The 23793-nt window shown below is 39.7% G+C and overlaps 1 protein-coding gene across 1 annotated transcript; it reads left to right on the forward strand.

Annotated features, from left to right (window-relative positions):
- The first annotated feature begins 25 nt into the window (after positions 1-25).
- Positions 26-20961, forward strand: LOC141908681 (RNA polymerase II subunit B1 CTD phosphatase Rpap2-like). The gene is made up of 10 exons (XM_074798822.1): positions 26-147; positions 490-616; positions 924-1022; positions 1189-1254; positions 1357-1490; positions 1882-3052; positions 3614-3705; positions 3812-3892; positions 4083-4151; positions 19599-20961. The coding sequence occupies exons 1-10, from the start codon at positions 101-103 to the stop codon at positions 19738-19740; spliced, it is 2028 nt and encodes a 675-aa protein (XP_074654923.1). The 5' UTR covers positions 26-100; the 3' UTR covers positions 19741-20961.
- Positions 20962-23793: the final 2832 nt, after the last annotated feature.

The following is a 23793-nucleotide window of genomic DNA, read 5'->3' on the forward strand; positions in this document are numbered from 1 at the left end:
TATTTTCAAGGTCGTTGAGCCGATGCGGTTACGGCGAAAATTTCTATATTTTCTTCCAAAATCAATTTTTTCAAATATTCCAGGAGGTTTTATTTAAGATATGGCCCAGAAAAATAAGGCTACGGCCCAGAAGATTGATCTTAAATTGTAAGTTGTAATTCTACCGCTTGGAAACCCTGTATTTCGCTTAGTTAAAATATCTGGTCGCACTAATTATGGCCAGGAACCGTCTATTTATATTGTCTTTGTGATAACGTCGAATCGGTATTTAAAAAGAAGTATCATTTTTGAGATGTGTCTGAAAGCCAAATAAACCATGAATAAACAATTTGAAAAATTTTAGTCCTTTAACTGTTTTTCTCATATTTCAAGCTGAAGATATTTTATATAAAGATCTGGATATGTCGAGTTCAGTCAAATACTCCTCCTCCACTCAATTTAACTCGCTCTCTCTCTAGTCCTCTCTGTCCGTTGTCATTGTCTTTCTAGGAGGCAGGAGCATGAAAAGAAAGCCCAGATAATTATCGAAAAACGTAAAAAAGCTTATGAAAAAGCGCAGAAGATTGTTGAGGAATTAATCGAAGATTGTGTGTCTGAAACTGATTTCACAGAGCAGGTAATCAACAAGAATCAGTGTGAAAACATCATTTATTTCTTCTCTGTTTTCTTCATCATTGAGCAAACCTCTTAAGTGAGAGTTAATGCATCGAGGTCAGTGCTGTGCGAAAAAAAAATCTTGAAACTAAATTGATGAAAACCAAAGTCTTATGGGAAAAAGAAATGGAGTTTGTGTCCAACCTGCAGAATGGTAACATAAAATGACCTCTTATTCCTCAACTTGATTCCCTTATTGAGAATATTCATTATGAAAAATTTGATAGATTATTTCACCGAAAAGTCAACTTGATGTCTTACGTTTGCAGGCTAAATTTATAGAACGCAGTCATTACGATGATATTGTAGAAGAGCGATTGATAGGTCAATTGTGTGGCTACCCACTGTGTGCTAATAAACTAAAACAGGTATAAATAATCATCCAGGTCTTATGTAAAACATTTGAATCAGGATCCAGTAGACATTGAAACATATTAGTAATAAAAATTTGTTCAAAATTACGGTGCACCATGTAGAAAAAATTCAGTAGACCTGAACATTTTTTGAATTGAATTTTATGATTTTATCATTCAGGTGCTGAATCAAAAATTTTACGTGTCCACTAAACAGAACAGAGTTTATGATGTCTCTGAAAGAAAGGTTAGATTCATCCTTTATTCATTGCAGAAATTCCATAGATCTATTGCTTCTATTTTATTCTCACTTAGTAAATAATTCCATGTACCGGTAATTCCGTTGCAGAAATTTTGCAGTAATCACTGTTTCAAGGCTTCACGATTCCTGAAGGATCAAATCTCTACGGAACCAATCGAAAAGCGAGATCCAGATAAAGTTGTGACACGTTTAAAGTTTCTGGAGAAATCATCTGGTGATTGGTGTGTATTCCAAAACCTTTCAGTTTTCTAGATCAAATTCTTTTTAAGGCTTTAGTCCCAGATAAACGCTCAAAAAGCACTTTTAGGTCAAATTTAAGTAACAATTTTTAGGTCCAATGCAGAAATTTTTTTTTTACCAATTATAATTTTTCCTCTTTTACACACTTCTAAATACGGTTTATACACCTTGGACACAGTCATGGCTTAGATTTAAAACCAGCCTAAGGCCAACTTAATCATATAGCCAATGTAATAATTCAAGACTAGTCTTATGATTTAAGACCACTTTTGGGCTTAAGTCATGATGTGGAACTGGAATCTGGTGTCCAAACTTTGCACTGACTGGAGCAAAGATTTTTCAACAATTTTCATTCCTGCCATAATCTTCCAGTGGTCAACCCGGAGATGTCGTTGTCCGGCACCCGTCTGCAGCTTTGAAGAGTCAGCTCGATGATCTCGGAATCGACGCATCTCTAAAACCTTCAGACAAGAATGTTGACGAGCGGTCTAAAAATACTCATTCCTTAGAGTCAGTTTCCGATGATTCGAAGACTCGAGAATCATTGCAGAGCGACCAGAGCGATCAATCTGGCCAACAGTCTACTTCAGGTGCTTCGGAAGTTAAATCAGAAAATGCTTTCGTCGTTCCCGGGCGGACGGATGAAGAAAAATACAAAAACCTGATGGCTTTGATCGATAAACGCGATGCGTTAATCACTCGAATGTCGAACCGACAACCTCTCGAGGATGATGCCAATATCGACACGGGAAAAAAGCCCGAAGATGAATTATGTGAGCTAGTTGACCCAGCGGTAAATGTCAGTTCGCGAAGTGCTCAAAATCTTTTATCTGAAAAAGATAGTGAAAATGGACTGAAAGTAGAAAGCGCTCAAAATCGTGACACTCAAAGTGACAACGTTAGTGGACCTGATAAAGTTTTAGAGGAGGGACTAACAAAAGAGTCGAAGGAATCGACAATGTCCGATTCTGATGAATTGAAATCTAAGCAAGACTTAGTTTCTGACGAGAAAAATGCTAAAAGTGAAACCGAATTAGAAACTAAAAGCGCCTGCGATGTTAACGTGAATAAAACCGGTGAACAGAATTTAAGAGGAGCGAGCGGGTACTCGGAGGTTCTCGACAACATACGACGCGCGAAAGATAATCGAGAAGACGTTTTAAAAGATGATCAGATTCCGGCTAGGTCGAGAAATACGCCGTTTTTCAACGTTCAACGGACGCTTTACGAATGGAAAACCGCCGTATCGGTTTATTTCATAACGAACATGAGCGACGATCGCGGCAGGGGAAAACCGAACGACTTACCGGCCGATAACGATACCGATTTGGAGAAAATGTTCGTAGCGTCGATGAATCTAGGGGGCGCAGCCGCGTCGATGCCCGGCGAGAAAGTTCCCGATTACGAACAGCTCGTAAAAGACGCCGAAGCCAGTACGCTGAAAGTGCGCGAGTTCTACTGCTCTGAAAATCTTGATAGCGATGATGACGATGATGATGATGAAGAAGTAAAAAGTAAAGATGAAGAAAATGATGAAACTCTGGTAATTATGTACAGATAACGATTAATACTAGAGCCCTAGAACCATGGCTTCGATAATAGACCAGACTTACCGCATTTTGATCCTATATGTAACCAATGTAACGGTCTTAAAATCAACTTGAATCCATTACCAATCTAAACCAGTTTGGTTCTGTCGCAAATCTAACAATTTAAGACCAAAGCTTATTTGGTTGTATCGCCAATCTAATGACTCAAGACCAGTTTAAGCTCTTTTTGATTCTGTAACCAATCTAATATTTTAAGACTAAATATTATTACTTGACTTAGGGCTTAGATTTAAGACCTCTTTAGTTCATTTTATTCATCCAAACAATCTAAGACAAGGTTCTGGTTCTATATTCAATCCAACAACTCAAGACCAATCTAAATCCATCTTAGTTCTGTAGCCAATCCAATATTTTAAGACTAATGTTATTTTTCGAGAGCCCTTTTGAACTGCTACAGTTGGTCTCTTACTTCAGATACACGGTAACAATTATTAAGACAAATATCAGGCACCATCGTTTTATGATGATTAAACTAAGTAACTTGTCTATATCAGGATTATCAAAGGGAACCGGTTGTACCCCTGCTCGATTCTACATCACAGATGCCGATAAGAAGAAAGCTCGTATTGAACAGTATCGATAGATGGTACGTAGAGTAGATAGCAGAATTCGAAGACCCAGATTCTTCAAAATCGTCAGTTTTCCCAGTGAGAATTTGACTCATCGACTGGTTTGACTGGTTCTTATTTCAGTCTCTCGAAAATTCTTCCGAGTTTGAACATGTTGAGCAGAGATGTGTCCACTCACATACAAGAGCTTGTCTCCACATTTCAGTGAGTATCGATCAAACAAGATCCTTCCTTCCTTCCCATTTCTAGCGTCAAGATTGGTAATATTTGAAATCTATGTAGTTGAATATGAGAGAATAAGGTTATTCACCTAAAAATAACGGATTTACCAATGAGTTTGTCGTATAGTGTTCATATTGAAATGATAAATTTTTCTCATCATGTTTTACAACAGTTTAACTAAAGATAATGTCACCATGCGACCAGCTGAATGGAATCTGCTGACCTTCATTCTACTGAAGCTGTAAGTATATAGTGCTAGATTTAGACTCCAGGGGACGCTAATTTTACCATATACGATGCATCGTTGTAATTTGAAATGTGACCATTCAATTCCAAAATAGAAAAGTTCTAATTCTGAGGAGTTTCTAGTAAGAACCTAATGTCCTTTAATATCATGAAGTTCTGCCAATGGCACAATCACACTGAAAGACGTAGTTAGATTACAGCTAGATAAAGATCTTTTATTTACTTGTGGAATATGTTTGATAATTGTAGGATTTCTTTAAGTTAAGTCACTTATTCGTTGATATTTCAAACAATGGTTTTCATTTCTGGTTAGAACGACAACAAGCTTAGAATTCTGGGATCAATTTTACAGACGCGTAGTTCGATTGGAAAAAAAGCTATCTTTCTGTCGTTGTTAATTCAACTCAAATACGACACATTTTCATCGAAATTGAAAATGAAAATCGAAGTGTAACTTCTTCATTATCTACGTCTGGGAAAATAATGAATAATCGAAAATTTGAATTTCCGTCGTCTGCGAGTTGACATACTCGTTACGTGGTTCGCATTGTTCAACAGTAGATGCGGCGATTCTGAACGTTCTCGTAACTGCGACATTAATTTCACTGTCGTCGAAATTCGATTAAGTTTTAATCTTCGATTCTGAACCTTTTAACGTAACAGAATTATCAAAAATGCAGTTGCGATTTACTTTATTATAAAAACCAGCGTGCGTGTCTGTCTGTGTGCCTGCTGTTTAGAAATCCGTCTGCTTTGCGACAGATCTAATTAGCGAGCGCGCGGAAACATAATCGAAGATTTCCGCTGTTCGCGAATAGACTGTTTAAAGAGTCTTGCGGGCGCTAATCGACTGTTCAAATTTTCTCGCACAACAATGATTTCGGTCATTAAACAATCGGCAAGATTACAAAGTCGAATAACAACGCGTGGCGGGATGAGAGGGGAATGATTGAACCGCGCGCGGGTTGCCGGCTAATTTTCCGACTGATCGAGCCCTGTTTGCGGCGGCGTCGACCGCGAAAATATCCCGCGGTCGGAGCCGTCCCGGCATTGATGTCAAAATAGAATGAAAACACGGGTTTGATTTAATCACTGGCCGCGCGGACGACAGCGACCAGCCCCGTCGACATCGACCAGTATCAACAAAGTAAAATGATTGTCGCCTAATGTTACCACCGGCCATATATTTTGCTCATAAAAGCGACATGGTCATCGTCCGCGAAATTGAATTACGACGTCTACAGCTTTATTGCGTTTGTATTCACCCGTTGGGATTCGTTCCGTTGATTGTGCACTTGCCGGTGGTTTCAGCTGAAATAAAAGCCCTTCCCCCTGCCTCCCTCTCCCTCCTGCCTCCCTCCCTCCCCCGGAGCACCGTCTGTTTTTGTGTTTTCCTGTATTAAACGCTCGTTAATTCGTTCATTTAATATGTATATATATATAATGTTCTCGTTTAATCTGCGCAATGGTTGATTTGGTTTTTCGTCTGCCTCGCTGGATTGCGGATGATGTCGATGGCTGTGGTTTGTAATTATAAATGGCGCTGTCTGTCGTTCTGGTGCAATATCACGCCTGTGTTATTTTCCTATTAAGCTTTTCGAGTGAAAATAAGTGCGTTGATAATGACCGGCTTTGTAGGCGTTAAAAATGATAATCATAGCGCGGGCGAAATGTTCTGTTCTGTGTTTTGCTTCTATTTTTTTAAATTTTTTGGGATGACATTGTTTTTGAGCATAAAGACAAGTACCGGGTCGTACTTTGTAGATTTATTTGTGGTACGAGCTTTCGCTTTTAGTGCATATAGTGGCCACTACAAAATCACAACATTACAATAACGAAATTTATCTTAAAAATAATGTAATCGAACTCGACCGATTTCGTTGATTCACTTCAACTTCATCAGGTATGATGAATAAAATGAAATGAATAATCTAGTGCATTGTAGTCTAGCTTCATCGGGTAAAAAAAGAAAAATTGTTTTTGAGTGTATTTCGTTACATTTTGTGTTGGTTTATATACCCCTTCTTTGATTTATTGATAGAATATTCTTTTTTGGAAGTTTTATCGATATTCGTAATTATTAGACGTTAAGAAAATATATGACCCTCATGTGCAGAAAAACTTGAATGTATAGAATGAGGATTTACATTTTGATAAAAGTCCTCGTCGGGGCATAACTTGGTTAAAAGCGGTTTGACATATGGTCTAAATAACGAAATATCGCACATTTCAAATATTTCAAGAGAAAAATATCCGGAAAACGTTTCAAGTTAAACTTTCAGATGGGTATTTGCGAATTTCTGAAAGAAAAGAAATTCCACTACGACGAAGCTCCACGATAAGACATGATGAAGCGGCCGCGTCTCATACCTCGGGATGAGGCCGGTGCTAAGGCCACGGCCGCGTTTCATACCACCCAAATGATAATGCCTGACTTCCATTCCAGTGATTTCCTGGTTTGATTAAGCATTCACTCACAATTCAATCTTCCTGAGTGCTAGTGCGTATATATCACTGATGGGGCTGTGCAATTCAGTCTAGACCTAGGACACTATTCAAGGACGGATCTAGGAAATATTAAAGGATGGGGTTCTGATGAGAAGAAATGGCTTTTTTCAGGAAAAGCAGCCATGGGTTACTATTGGGGAGCCACCCGGTTTATTAGATATCTTAGAAAAGAAATGCGCCCGAAAATGTGCAATTTCCGCTGGTGTCAAATTTGTATATTTTGATCTCCTTGATTTGACGAAAAAGAGCAACCTGAATGGGATGACAGGGGTCGGGACCCTCGAGACCACCCCGTAAATCCGCCCGGCTCTTTAAGTTGTTATTAAACTGTAACGTTGTTTTACCATAAAAATAAATATACATCGTTCGGACGTTTTCGCTCACAAAGGACCGGCGTCGCTTGTAACAGCGTGTAACATTGCGCCGAAGGACACCGGGGTCTCGCAGACGATTCCCCAGCGAAATATTATATAGCTTTTCGCGCCGCAAACGAATTTTGCTCGGATAAACTCATTTCGCGTCGCGCCTCATGCGAATCCCATTTCGAAAACAGTGAGCTATTGTATGATCAAACAATTTCGACGGCGTTGCGTCTAACCCGTTTACGACGTCGATGGCAGAAGTTAATGCGACAATCATCTTGAAATCAGTAAATTCCAATCGTGTTCGTAGCGAGGTCGGGAAAATCAAACACTCCGAAGCTAATGTCGTATGGAAATCGTATTCTAGGCAGAACCTTTGAACACTCGTTCCCGCGATATTACGGTTTGTCGTTTGAGTGTAGGCCTCGCAGATTGAAATATTAGTTTTTCCCGGGGCGCATCCAGGAATTTGTACAAGGGCCTAAATCATGAATTTATTGACTCTTTCCCAATCACGAGGTTCCCTTTAGAATCGACTTCCTGGTCTCTTTTGGACATCGGTATTAAATGTAATAAAGGAAATGATGCTTGGAGAGGAATCGGGGATCCGTGCTGCTCTTCTTAACCCGGCAAATCGTCCTCGGTCGGTCGGTTAATCTCAGGTACACAACAGGAATTAGGTGTCCTCTGTATTTTCCTTAGCTGATCTGCACGTGTTATCGGACGAACGGCCAGGTTCAATAAGTCGCCGTCACTTTCGGTTTTAACTGCGCTATACTCGGTAAATCTTTGCATTCGAAATACGAAATTTTTAGCGTCCAGATGTAAGGACGCCAATCTTGATAAACGGAAAGCTAAGTTGGCGAGGCCTGCGGGGCCTTATTTTTGCGGTAATTGATCGAAGTTTATGTTTTCGATTGAAGCTGTAACGCGTTTGACTTTGAACTCGAATGGAGAGAGTATGACGCGGTTTTATACGCGCCGCGAGAAGAAGAGCCACCGATTCCGTCGAGGGAATCACGCATCGCGGCCGCTGGTTCGAATTTATTCAATTGTCGTCGTATTCTTTTTTTGAAGTATTATGACGGCGGAAAATGAAAACGAGCTGTTGGATTGTTTTATGTCCGCTGGCGTTAGCGTAATTACAACCGATGTATTGTTTATTACCCACGGGTGACTTTAAGGGGCGCTTTGTACTAGTTCCAAGGCCAGCGCAAAAATCTCCGAATTGATATTTTGTTGTTGCTGTTTTTTGTGGCTGTTTGTAAGCGTTTAACTATTATTTCCGGGCCGTTTTGACCGTCACCACACAGACAGTTATGGTGGCTGATTCGGGCCATAGCGTAAAATTCCGGGTATGCAAATGAGGGCGCCATAGAACGCCAACATTGCCCGAATCAGCCACCATAGACAGTTAAGCCCTGAGTATTAACTTCATTGGCGGTGGTGAGGATATGTTTGTCTTGCTACTTCTCAAGCCACATTTCAAACGGTCGTCAAATTTAGCATAGGACCTGGAATATACGTGCTTTGTTCTAAGGGGATTTACATTTTTCAATGTGCATTAAAAAAAACCCCAATATAGCATTTTAACTCTCAGTGACGTCACTGTATTTCAGCGTAAGAATAATTACTGTTTCTGAGATCTATTTAATTTTTCCTTTTGAAGTGAATAAAGCGTTTAGAATGCGTTATTCATTTGTTGAATAAGACATTATTCATTATTCGATTATAAAGGCTTGATAATACCTTACAGTTTATCAGACGTCCTATACGCTTATTAATCCTGGCATTCGTGAACTTGATGATCGCTCCTCGGAGACCAGCTCCCATCATGAAACAGAATTATGATTAGTTATTAATGGCAAACTTATCATTTTGAACGACCTCAATAATTGCAAATGATCATCATGTGAAAGGATTTTAAAACCTAGAGCCCGTCCCGGGGGTTCGTCGATGGGAGGTCAACCTGAATACGAAGGACTCGCGCAAGGTCGTCGTTTTGACCTGTTTAACTATCATTAAGAACATTCGCGTGTAGGAACGAGGACACCCACACGATAGCGACTTACACTTAGTCAATTGGAAATCGGGACTTTGAAAATTAGTTTCACTGTAATGTGATGATTATCTGATGACGACTTAACCGTATATACGGCGGAACCTCGTCATAGCGACCTCAGAACGATTTATCGGTTATTACAAACCTAGAATTGTGTTCCAAATAGGACAATTCAGGTACAATTCATACTGGATTATAACGAAATGTTTGTTATAACGAACAGATTTTCAGGTCTCCTGAAGTTCGTTTTATTCATTATTGCACGTGGGGCTCCTCGCCTCAGCTCTTGTACAGCTTTAAAGCCTGCTTGGCGTCCCTCTCCATATTGTCTAACAACTATTTCATAAGAATTTCTGTTAATCATAAAACATTTTGTGGACAAAATAAATCGTGTATCATATTGTAACGAGGTTCCACTGTGTTTTACATCCTCGACTCTCCGGACGAACGTTTTTTGTTATCTTTTCAAATTTCGATGAGTTCTTTTGTCGAAAGATGTTCTCTTTATTCCGGTCTGTCGTCTCGACGTGTAGTTTATTCGCTTTAATCGTTAATCGTTTCGGTTTCGGTGAAGACAGCACGCACTCGGCGTCGCGCGATAAGACGCAAATCTAATTAAGACGTAGTCGCGGATGAGCTGTGCTATCTGTGCTCGACCACGCTGTCTCCTCACCTTATTGCTGACCCAGCCCGTGCAGATTCATCAACATGATTTCTCAATCTCATTTCAGACTTGAGTACCGCCGGGACGCGTTCGCCCGACTGGCGGCACTCGCAGTAAACGTCCCGCACACCGTTAATCGTCGACGTTATTCAATCTGCATTGACAGCTAAGCCATTTGCGACGCGACGATTTCGAAAATTTTTGCATTTAATCACTGGCACTACTGGCGCTCGGGCTCTCGAGGGGCGGCAAGCACTAAGGTTGCTGCGTGCCGCGTTCTGCATGCATCGCTGCGCTCAAAAACTTACCCGATCTCATCGCGCGGCGTCGTTTCGCGTCGTCTCCATAGTCGAAAGATTTCGCCGCCACGCCGTTGAAAAATCGCATCGTCTATTTACCGAACGTTGGCCGGTATTTAGTAAATGTAGCCGGTTTAATGAGGCGTGATCGGCTGATCCTCGCAGCTTGATAAGTAACGATATAAACAAGTCACTGGTTATCTGACTGGCAATTAACGAGAAAATAGAAAATACGCCGCCCTGGGACGCGTCGACAGTAGAAGCGATGAAAACAGATGACCCGCTCACGGGCATTCACGAAATCGTGTCTTCCCCGAATAAGTAATTTAGCTATCGTTTATCTGGAAACTCCTTCAAGTATTTAAGTTGTTTCATCATTTAAATTAGAAATTCCCTGTTTAAATTCACCTAAACCGCGTTTGCGATTTCCTAAACCGTTTCTACGGTTTTGGAATTAGGCACGGACATAGTTAGTTCCATAATGAGCAAAAATCAAATTAAAACCACCAGATTCGAGTTGACAACTAATTAAGTATTTTTAGTTGTTTTTGGCATTTTATTTTTAGTTGTTTTTGCAATTCCTTCGAACCGCGGCCGTGTTTCAGACGGCACCTCGAAAATAGGCATCAAGAAAGAATTTGTGAACTAATCGCGTTGAATGCTGCCATTTTCAGGAATTTTGAAATAACAAATGTTTGGTGGGAAAAGATGTACCATTTCATAGCGTTCAATGCTGAACACGTCATCATTTTGTTGTGTGTGGAGTTTGTATATAGTCGTGCCTAATTACGAATTTAAACCGATATTAGATCACGTTGGCTTAAAATGAGATCAATTCCATTTTTGGACCAGACGAAAATGATCCGATGTGAATAATCGTGGACTCTTAAAAAAAAAGTTCACGCTACAATATATAAATATATATACATCTCTCCACTAAATCAATTTTCATGTTTTTATTGTCATTGGAATTAAGATGCAATTCATATTGTACTTAATCCGCTCTGTCGTGTATTAGCGAATTATGAAATGCGTATATCACAGATGGAAAAGGCTTTCAAACAGACTGCGGATAAATCCGTTAATTGCCAGCGTCGAAAATGATTGCTTTCATCTCATTTCGACCTCGCTAATCCGAGCCTATCAAACAGCCGCGAGTCGATGGATTACTTTCGGTTGATTTCAGCTCGGAATGCCGGTCTAATGGAGGTTAACCACTGCAGCGGTTCGTTTTGTTGTCTCGCAGTCCGACACGTCGTCCGCCTGCACTGAAAATACTTTCACATTTATTTCAGATATTTAACTTTCATCGGGTGACTGACCATCACGATTCTAGAAAAGGACAGGGAACTGATTTCACTCTGGGAATTTCATGATATTTTGTAAATCTCTCGGAAATGGTGCTTATTTCGCGCGCACGTCTCGAATTGTGTTTCGCTACCGCTTAATGTTCTCCATCTCATCTGTCATCAGAACATTATAACTTCAAAATGTTTGTTTCATGTTAAATTCCTATGAAGATAGATATATCGGATGGAAGTCGACCGGTTGGGTTTAAAATTCCAGACTAATAGACCCGGGATAAGAAAGAACAAGATAGATGGTTTGACAACTACGTCTTGGCCACTTCAGTTAACCAGATAGATAAATCGATGTTATCAAAATTGCGAGCTTTCGCTGCTAAAGTTTCACCAGAAAAATGAGTAAATCTTGGTAAATGAGTAAATCTTGGTAAATGAGTAAGTCTTGCTAAATGAGTAAGTCTTGCTAAGTGAGTTAATCTTGGTAAATGAGTAAATCTTGGTAAATGAGTAAGTCTTGCTAAATGAGTAAGTCTTGCTAAATGAGTAAATCTTGGTAAATGAGTAAATCTTGGTAAATGAGTAAGTCTTGGTAAATGAGTAAATCTTGCTAAATGAGTAAGTCTTGGTAAATGAGTAAGTCTTGGTAAATGAGTAAATCTTGCTAAGTGAGTAAGTCTTGGCCGCTACGAATCTGCCAACGATTCTTCAGCGATCGGCCATTTTTACATTAGCGCAAATAAGAACAAATCATCCATAATGAGTTATTAATCGACTCGCGCACCTGTTACCGATGAATCGATTGATTTTTCCACCGATTTCGCCGTTGATGAAACGTGCTGCAGATTGATTTACAATAGAGCCCCGTTTGAAATATCGATTAAAATCAAATTACGGGCGAAACGTGTCGCCAATAAACAAAAGACAATTATAACGATGCGCGCGCGTCGTGTCGTGGTTCTTCTTCTTAACGAGAAAGAATCGTTTGCTAAACAACAACTCTCGCGCGCGAAAACAAATAACACAGGCGTGCGCTCGCAGTCGACACCTGTCGCGCGCTATGCGTTGTTTGTCTTTAAACGGTCCAAGATGCTGCAGAGACGCGCTGGTTTGTTAAATGATTAATTATCTATATCCATATAAGATATATATATATATATATATATATATATATATATATATATATATATATATATATATATATATATATATATATATATATATATATATATATATATATATATATATATATATATATATATGTATATATATATATATATGATATATTACATATACAAACTGAATTCATTCTTTCAAGCCAACTTGTATATAGTATATTCTTTGGGTGCATTTTTTTTTTCTTTTGAGCGGATTTTCGCGCGACAATGCGACAGAGAAAAAAGGAGACAAAAATGGTGTATGTATAGCAAATGCACTCCCCGTCTGTGTTCGGCGCGGACCGGAGCCCCATCGGTGTTCACACACAGCTGACACTAAAAAACTTCACTCCGTATCGCCGTCACGTGCGATTGACAACAAAGTGTTGTCACGAAGATAAACGATTCGTGAATTAGCATAATACGCGCCTTGTACACGAGTGAGTCTTTACCGGCACTATTCACGATTTTCCTATTCGGCATTTTTTCGATCGTCTGTTCGTAGTAGTACTTGACTTCGCGCGCCGTCGTGACCTTTGCGCCTGAACTCGAATTAAAAGCGCTCGTAATGATCTTCGAGTACGGTTGAAGCCGCGGAATTTCATTACAGTCGCCACTTTCGAATTCAGAAAACCGGCACGTGCCCGCGTTAGGGAAAAATGCTTATGAAATCGTAAGTGTCGCCGCTTGAAAATTGGCGCCAAGCAAGGCCGTCTACGTATTTTTCCACGTCGATATTTTTGAACCCACTTCACGCGAGTTCGGCGTTTCATTTATTTTATTGGGAGAGGCCTTGGCTTTGTCGCCGCACGAATATCCGTAACCGTAAACCCGGGATTGACGAGACCGGTGAACGACCGATGGTTTTTTAAACCGGTCGTATCGCTATACCGCACCTATCCATTAATGCACCTTTAAATTCAGTCGCATACAATGTCACAGGTTTGAATTTGGAGACCGGTCACGTTAGTTCGTAATTCCCGGTATTCTATGAGCAGAGAAATGTCTGCTGGACCTGTGTGTATATATCAGCAAAGTAGAAACAAATAACCAAATCCAATGGTAAACCGGAAACATCAGTTGGCGCAACAAAACACTGGGTCATTCGCAGTGAAAATCGGTTCATTTTCAATGACATTTGAACCTGATTTTTAGGCTTCCAAATCCGATAATTATTAAACGAGTCATCGAATAGGACGTGATATTCCCTTTCTTATTCTAGTGATTTTATTGATTCCACTGAAATTGATTTACTGAGCGGAAAAGTCTAATCTAAACTCGAATTTAATATCCAATCATTCTCCTATTTCGTATTATTTTGTGTTGAGACCCGCAACCACTGATTCAGTAATTTGTCGGCCTTTCTGCTATCATGAAAATGTTATCATTTCTCCTTTACATTAATTGCTTTTCTTGCGCTTCGAAAGGATTTAACTGCATTTTGTAAATGATAATTTCTGCCGGTTTTATTTATGGCTTTAAACAATGATACGGTTAAATCGTGGCGCGTGACGTAATTTTCGAAAAGTATATTTTCCCAAGAACACCCACTCTGTTCAGTGTGGCGCACATGGCACCACCTTTATGAGTTGTTTAGTTGGCTGTATCCCGCGCCGGAGAAACCGATTAATAATCATCATTTGATGTTTATTGTTTAATGATAAAACAGGTTGTCACTCGCAGCATGCCGCTCGTTACACATCATTATAGGCGCATCGCACGTGACGTCACAAAACGTATATATTACTTTTGTCAGTCGGAGCGTGTCAGCTAAAAATGTGTAAGACTTCCGTGAATTTGGGGCTCAGTTTATCGTCATAGACTACCGTAATAGGAATTTGGGTCGACTCGGGCACAATGCAGGCCCGATGCGGTTCAGATATGGCCTCTGAGCGATTTCCGATAACTTCCGGAAGCATCTTTGTTTAGAAAAGTACCTCATTTCTGTACTGTTCTGTTTTGTTGAAAGGAAAGAATTCACTAAACTCAGAATCAGTTCCCATCACCTGCAAATAGAAATGGGCAAATATGTAAGACCTAAAATCCTAATGGCCAATAGAATCTGCCTACAGTGTAAATATGTTTCCGCCAGTAATGCTGGTCACGCGGAAGGTAAGAAACTATTTCTTTTGTACTGCTCCGTCTTAGATTCGAATGAGTCTATTTTTGGTCAAATCTGGGAGTTCAAATATTGCGACGCCTTCTCTCTTCTGAAGACAAATTTGGTTTCTTGTCATTTTATGATTCCAACAACAGCGAATTGGGGAGCATGATTTGTGAATTTGTAAATTCTTTAATTTTGGAACGGAATAAAATCTTTAAGATTGTTGATTCTCTTAGGGGTCCGTCAATGCATCATTGATGTATAAACTAACGTCCATGGTCAATGCAATAGTATCGTCCTGTTACAGTGTCTCTCTGAAATGTATGTATTGTCAAATTTACCGGTCCATTTTCTGTTTTGTTCGCAGTTTCGGTTTGTATTGTAGTATTGTCTCTTTATTAACATGTCTGATCCTAGAAATTTTGTTCATTATGGATGGAGTTAATGAAGATTATTATTAGAATTGAATTGATATCATAACGACATGTATCCTGTTGTGATAGCTGTATGAAGTGCAATACATTTCAGCTTCTTTCTGGTGGAGGGTTCATCCGAACCCCCGAACCAGCCGACGCCATACGGGCCCGCAATATATATATATATATATATATATATATATATATATATATATATATATATATATATATATATATATATATATATATATATATATATATATATATATATATATATATATATATATATATATATATATATATATATATATATATATATATATATGTATATATGTAGCGCCAGGTTGGTCGCTGTGTTATTTTTCATCGGGTCCACCTGATGTTTGAGACGATTAATTATATTGTCATTCGGGCTCGAGCGGAGCTTTTGTCGCGTCGACAAAAAGCCGATAATCTTTTCTGGCGGCCGCGCGTTTACACGTTTTTGTTAGTACCTTTTTTCGCTCGAAATGAATGCTCGTCTCGCATTATCCGCCGGACGAATTCCCCCCTTCGACGACTGGTAATAGAGCGTCTGCCTAATTTAATAGCCATTTCATCCACCTGACGCACACTCTGGCGCAGACGATTCGACTTCGCGAATTAACATATTTTCAACGGTTGTTTCGATCTTAAAAACTTCCCGAAAACAAGATCGTTTTTTGCAGCCTCTATAAGACTATATGACACGCGGTTAATCGCCGTATCTGTTCAGCCGGCCGGCCGTCGGTTCTTGTGTCGATTTCGCGGAAATTTGTCGGGTATCGTCTGCGAAAAAATGGCGTCTCCAGTCTGATTTATCGGCGAAGTTTGCCCCATGCGCGCGACACGCTTTACGTGAATACCTTGTCATATAGGATATAATGAATAAAACATATTCTATTTGAGAATGTTTTCGAATTGGATTTCGAACGTGTGTTAAGATCATTATGCGGACAACCTCGTCGACAAATTCAATAATCTTAAAAATAACGCTTTTCAAAATTCCCACGCAATATTAGTTGTTTGCGACAGCCAAGTTTTGAGTTTGACCTTGAACTGCCAACGCCAATTGTGATTGCCCATATGGACAAGAAACCCCAAACCTTCTGATAAACAACGTCTTGACTGGTGCACTGGTTTGAGGGACGTCGAGAACTTAAACTCCGCAACTTAATTCAATTTCATTCGGCAAACAATGGGCGAATTGACTACAGACGAAATAGGATTCGAGTTATCGGAATTTGAACTCGATTGAGGACGCTTTTTGAAACGGGAAACGGCGCAATTGATAAGTATCTTGTTTACATGTGTGTTGTCACTGTTGATGCGATTCTGTCTTATCACACAGTATAATAGGAGGACACAGGGCTGAACGAATCAAAGTTTTCATAATTTAGTTTTTCAAATACGTGTCAGGTCAGTAACCTTTCAATAGCGATAGGAAGGAAGAGAGAAAAGTAAGAGCCTCCCCTACCCTCTCTCTCTCTGTCTTTCCCTCCCCCCTTCTCTCTCTCCCCCACCCTCCCTCTCTCCAGCCTTCTCTCTCCGTAGCATATTTTTAACTGACAGTTACGTGCCTAAAATGAATCTGATTGGATTCAACAAACTGAGGATTCAACAAACTGAGGAAAACAGTGTATAAGCGTCACTTGGCTCAGTGTTTATCAGTAGTTATCTGCGTGTATACATGTATTAAACGGAGTTATTGTTTAAAACGCGCCCGTGGAGCTTCATGGTTTTTTTTCTCAACGCGATTCAAGATGTTACTGCGTTTCGTTTTGTTCAATCTTGTCTTGTTGTTCGCGACGGCAGAATGGATTCGGAATTTCTTTTCAAGCGAGTGTCGCGGCGACAGCTTGCTCGGATAGCCGCTCGTCTGCGCCCGTGTAATGTATGTGCGCTGTTGATCTAATGAACGAGAAACCATCGATACGATTAACGTTTACTAATTTTTCTCGAATCACTCGTGTCGTCTTATTATCGACGATTAATGAAGATTTCCGAACGACAATACGGCTGGTGCACCTGCATTCCGTATTGCCGAGATGTTACTGCCTTGTTATCAGTCGTTTGCGTGGCATCGACGACATTACGACAATACGTGCGCTCATCGAGAAAACACTTAATAAGATAATCCGTGCGCTTGTCACAAAAAACTTATTGCGTTAGGTCTTTTTTGCAATTTCTCATCGATTTAATTGCCTTTTGGTGCCGTTTTGATAGACATTTTTATGTATCATTGAAATCGGCGTATGCGTTGACCTCTGATTCGTACAAGGTCATACCGTACGTTGCTCGGGTCTCGTCTGCTGAGCGCGCCTATCGGCCTGTGGATTCTCGACCCAGTTCATAAGAAAACTAATATGAAGTTTATTGACGCCTAATAACACATTTATATTGCGTAATATGGAAAAACCTCCGAGTTGAACGGATCCGATCCGACTTGGGATCTATACAGTTTGCACTGTACATGTATATAAAATCAAGGATCGAAAAAGTTTTTTTTGGAATTTGATGTATCGCCAATTGAATTGAATTTACGGCAACCAGTCCCACCACCAATATTGATGACGTGGTGCACATCCACTCATAAATAATTCTAATTCATTATCGAAAATGCATGGGAATTAATATAATATGAATGAATGAATGAATAAACGTTTTATTTTGAAATATGATTTACAGCATAGTGTACAAAAGCATAATACAAATGCAGTAATTAAACTTGGAGGAGTCTGTAGAGACTAAGAAATAGTTTATATAAAACAGGTGCCTCAAAAGAGAAAAGTGAAGAAAAAAACAGAAATGGAATAAAAAAAGATAGAAAATGAAATTTATGTCATGAAATTTATTCAATGGCAACGTGAACGCCAATTTTCACAATTGTATTATTGTTATTTTGAAACGCTATAATTGATGACGTAGTGCACATCGACTCGCACAGTACTCCTTAAATAACGCATAATAATAATCAATTCGTAAAAACATTTTTTACGGTGTCGAAAATGATCAAGAGGCAAAGTCAATTACCGAGTTTAATTCTGAAAAGGATGAAACCCAGTGTTTTTGGGTTTAAACCCGTTTCGATTAAAAACAGAACAAACTAAAATTCGCTGTCACAGATGTTTGCGGTCTTTGTTCTCCTGACCGGTAAAATGCCAGTAATCCCCGAAAATAATCCGCACCGAGTCGGAATTATTCATGTTCAATGCCGACTGGAAAGTATACGGGCGTTTGCGATTAGAATGTCAATGATTATGACCTCATTTCGACTGTTTTTGCGACTCTGTTTTGTCAGTCGAACGGGCTGTCACTAATCCTTTATCCTGTTTAAGTGCTCGATAACTTTGTCGCTAAAAGACCCAAAGAAAAAATAGAAATAATCACTTAATACCTCTTATATATATTATGTAATATATTATTGTAAATGGCAGGAACTCTTCATGATTTTCAATAATCAAATTTTTTAATTTCTTTCTATTCGTGTCTCAGTTTCGCAGAATCGAAAGTGGATTTTCGACAGACCCGGAGTTCAGAGCTTATTCTGAAAATTATCTCGTATCGTTTTGAGGTTGCGAGCGTTTCGTCCATTATTCTTCAATTTTATTACAAATGCCACATTCTAAGAGCCCACTCCAATGATTGTAAATTTACCCAAAGCCGAGACCCAGCTCGGCAGGTGTACATAGTATTTTACCAGGGACTTGCGAGTCGTTAGTTCATTATCATGAGAGTCATTATGACAGAGTCATTTGCATTATTCCATTCATTCTAATGAAAGCTTCAATATAGATTTTGAAATGGTCAAAATCCTGTATTTATATCATATACAAAGGATATGGCGGCTCGTCTGAAAGCCACGTGGAGTGAGGGGGCCCCGGGGCTATCATCGTTTCCTTGTTGTTTATTAGGTTATTATCCAATTGAAAGATTACGCGTTGACACTAATTGACGGTTTCATGCTGGCGATCATCCTGTTATTGAAAATCCGTGTAAACACCGCCATAGTTATATATCTATATATATATATATATATATTATTCGTCTGACATCTGCGCTACAAAAATGCAAATATCTCGTTAAAGTGCGTCACGAGCCGTGTTGTGTAGACGGATACTTAGCGAATATGTGATAATTGCTTGTAATTGATTTAAATAAAGTCTTTGTCGATGGTAAATATTTGAAAGGATGTTGCGGCATTGAATCCGGCGTTGATATAATGCGGACTGTCGGTTCGATTTGTATTTGATTCTTCGTTCAGTCTGCAGATTTTCCCGCAGAACGCGCAAGTTTCAATTCTATTGACCACTTCCTTGCAAATATATCCGATTGAAATTGCATCTGCATATTAAGTCGTCGACTAGCCGTTTACCGTTTGCTAGCGACACATACGACGAAACGTAGAACTAATTTCTTCAAACGCCTCGTAGATCTCTTGAAAAATCCGTATTTAAATGTTATTCATTGCCCGATGCTCGGAAAATGTATTCTGTGATTAAAGATAACGAATTTTGAGTGTAAACATTTTTCTATCCGATATATTTTCAGATTGGCCGCGAGAGATGAAAACGTAGCGATGAATTTCCAGTCGGATCGAGCGAAACGCTTTTGCGACGGCATCTTCAGATCGTTCCACGTGTCCGAGACGGACGTGAGCGCCGTGCTGCAGCGAATGAAAAGCTACGGCTGACTTCACTGCGGTCCTGTTGTACGCGCGAATTGGGACCGGATCCGGTTAGGAATTTGCCTGATGCTATTGAAACAATGTCGTCTCACGTTCTAGGTTTTCATGTTTTAAATGTTTCATTTAAGTCAATACGTACTTGGAATAATGAAGCTGGTGCCCGGGTGGTATGTTGAATATTTGAAAAATATGATGAGATGATTTGAGTGGAGAAACTTTTTATGTCAAAAATAAACAAACTCTGTTTATTGTAATAATATCTCATTGTAAAAAGTATGACGTAATCTTGATTTGATCTGAAATAAAGGAAAAGCAAACTAGGGCTAAAGTAAAGAGAATATTTAAACCTACACAAAATTCGAATTTCTAAGGATATTTCAGATACATTTACAATCAATGAAATTCATGAACAACTGATTTGTAGATAATAGAATCATTTGTTTCGTTCAAAAGATGTTTTATTTTCTGCATATGGGTATAATATATTAATCGGTTTGTTTTGCGCAGAAAATAGAATACTATTATATCATGATGGTTTAGATTTGTGTTTTGCGTCGATGCTACACATGTTATAGGCCTGTATTGAAATTGATGTAATTTGCTCGAATGTCGCAGTTGAGATTAATTAGGTCCGGATTCGGATTGGGCCATATCGTCAATGTCTACTGCTAAACATGCATACACGATTCTCGTGCCGGATCGTGTTGTGTTAACTGTGTGCGCTGCATGCTGTTGTATATGCTGCAGCATATCGGGCTGACTCCGCCGGGACGCACCGTTCGTGTGTACGTTTCGAAGTTGTGTGAATCGTTTAATTCGATTACGCGGGCCATGATGTCACCAGACTGACTGATCTGCGATTCATCTTTGCTTATCTAATTACGTATGTAATGAGTCCTCGGCAGTACGTGGTGTGCGTTGTGCGGTGTGCGTTACGTGTGCGCCTACACCGCGCCGAACCGAGGACTCGGAAAGATGATTTTGTGAAATTCCCTGATACCTCGTGTCCCGAAACTGCGCTTTCGTATTGACAGAAGTTTTCCGCATTCCTCCGCGCCAACCCTCACTTTAAGGAATGGCTTGAATATCTTAATTTAGGCTAAATCCACATTTTAGTCTGATGAACAAAGTTATTAACTTAATGATCGTTAAGACATGATAACCAATTTAAATAGAGAAATAGTAGAGGTACTTTCTGTAACTTTTTCTTTTATGTAATAGTGATGACTGGATTTCTGTATTGTCTCTTTAGTAAAGAAATAAACTCACATCTATATAAGTAATATTTATGATTGCCTGGTGGTCTTTTGTCTTTCTATTCCTGTTCCTGTGGCCATAGCCGAACGCACACGAGAACAAGAAACACAGGTTTCGATAAGTCATGTTTCGTGTTTCGGAGCAACGCACACAATCACGAAACAATCGAAAAGCGTGTTTCTGTTTTTGTGTTTCGGGTTGGAGCGCCCGCTCTGTGGTTTAGCTAAATATCACGGGCGACCAGAAATTGCGTTCATAATGTACGAAAAAAGATACAGTGTATCTCGTCGGGGAAAGAGTGTTCTATTTATGATATCCGATACACGCTACGCGTTTCGGCGACTGTGATATTTTATCAATCAATGCATATATTTCATAGATAGATTAATTCTTTATTGACGAGAAATGTTTCTTTTTGATGGGCTTACTTTACGACTGAATGGCACAGAATGTGCAATATATACACATTTGCTTATTAGAAAAATCATGGCGCCAAAACCAGCTCAACGTCTGAAACTACGGAGATATATCTTTCGATTTAGCACGGGAGGCGGGTATAGTGAACGCGCACGTATTCCGTTTGAAATTATTGGCAACGACATTAAAATTTCAACAAGCGCCGACAAGAAATAATAGATTTATCGGTAGTTAGCATGCACGAACTGGCGGTCCCCGGTGACAGTATATAGTATGCTAAAGACAGTTAGTGAAATATTGATAATGTTCGGCTAGCTGTGTGTATCACACAAATCAATGTACTGATACAGTGTGATTTTAGCACTGGTTTCGCGATTAGCAAATTGCTTTCTATTTTATTACTTGTAAGTCAGTCACGCAGCCGGGACATGTTTCACCATAGTAAAATATGTACATGTATATGTATATACGTGCTCTCGATGCGATGAATCGAGAGTCCCTTCGGGCCCGACGCGTGGTTTCTTCGACGAATTCAAAAACCTTCCACACGCGAATATTATTTTATGACCTGTAATGTCTACACTCGACGTGCCAGCTATACACGAAAAATATTTTAATTTTAGAATTTTTTTTTCCATTGTAGAATTGTTGCTATAAGTTCAGTTTTCGTTCTGAATAACCTTTCACTAAATGAAAAATACAATCTTTTCAAATGAGAAGCGGAATATCTTGAATAATTTCTTACGAAATTGTATGTATAATATATGCGAAAGTTATTTTTGGGAATACTCTACTGTCGATAAGGCACTTAAATTAGCTGATGATCTGCCGCCTTTTTCTGAATGTCTGTGAGAGTTAAGGAGTTCGTCGTTTCAGACGCCTTCAGAGAGGACTGGGTCCCATGTGGGCCGCTAACCATTCACAGAAACAGGCGCTGCAGTCGTCGCCACGTTTCATCTGTAAATTAGTTGCGAAGGCAGCACGCGAATTCCAGCGCCCGCGAGAGCTGAATCTTGACAACAATGGACGACGATACAAATAAAATCTGACTCCGAGATTCCGCATGAAAATAATTGGCTTGATTTGATGGATGTGTTAATTCGGCGGTTTTGGACTAATCAAATCCGTTTGATGAATGAGACTTGGTTTAGTTTGGTACTCGGGGGAAAAATAATATACATGCCTGTTTTCGGAACGATTTGATATACTTTTTCACATCAACGAATTATACAAAATCTTCCTCGATAGTCGATACACACGCCGGGGATATCGGATGCAGCAAATCTTGATGTACCGGTATATCGGGTTTATAAACAATTCAACCGGTTTATCGCACTATCATCGACATCATCGGGTCGCATGTTTATCCGGATAAACAAAGCCGCGCATCGCCCGAAGCTCGTCCTCAATAATACATCAAAACGCGCGCAGTGCCCGGTTTCTGGCGGAACTCTGACGCGCTCGATTGCGGCCCGATAAATTTCCTATAGAAAATAGCGCCGTAATTTGATACCGATACACCCGCACCGATCGGAAATCAATACGCCAGACGACACTGCGTATTCGTCTGCTGTTGAAATATTAACGGCCCGTTTGCGACGACGAACGCTTCCGTGATTGTGGTTTAAAATGGCCCTCTGTTTAACGGCTATTGTCGCGCACCATCGGCTTCGGTCTGAAATCGATAGTAACGTTATAGTTTTCTGGCCTATATTTCAAGGAGTGCACATTTTCTATTCATATATTCACTTTGCGGTGATCAGTTCGTGTCCAGTTGATTGATACGTACTTCGGAGATTTTACCTATAATTAAAGTTATGCATTTTCCAAAGCATTTCCTTCTAAGCCCTAAATCTTTAAAAGTCTATTATATTCAATTTCGTCGGCACTTCTGATCAAAATTCAAACACGTCGCTTCAGTTACCTCCATTTCCGCGACTGTACACTAAAGAACGACCTTGACACGACCGCGTTATGAAGTGTGGGTCCATTGCTACTTCAAATCTGAGCGATCGCCAACTTTATCTAAAATTCAATCTTATAGATCGTAATCGGTCAAGTTATTCGCGACGGTCTTAATCCGACTGATGTTTCCGAACAAATCCGAAACTATGACGGCATTCTACGGGGACGAGCGGGCTTTTGAACCTGACGCACCAGATGGGCGCGGCACACGAAATATCGGTGTAATTTACAATGTAATTACAGGCCTCTGAGATTCGAACCATTTTCGTTATTCTATTGACGAAAAGACTTTGATGCTCGGGAAAATATCCGTACAGCCTTCAGTCGGAAATTACAGGGCACCGTCGCTTGAAACCCTGTCGATGTCTTTCGCTGTTTCTGACTGTTACTAGAATTTCTAGGCTAAATCCGCAGTTAATT

The sequence above is a fragment of the Tubulanus polymorphus genome, chromosome 7, assembly GCF_964204645.1.
Source record: "Tubulanus polymorphus chromosome 7, tnTubPoly1.2, whole genome shotgun sequence".
NCBI classification, from domain to species: domain Eukaryota; kingdom Metazoa; phylum Nemertea; class Palaeonemertea; order Tubulaniformes; family Tubulanidae; genus Tubulanus; species Tubulanus polymorphus.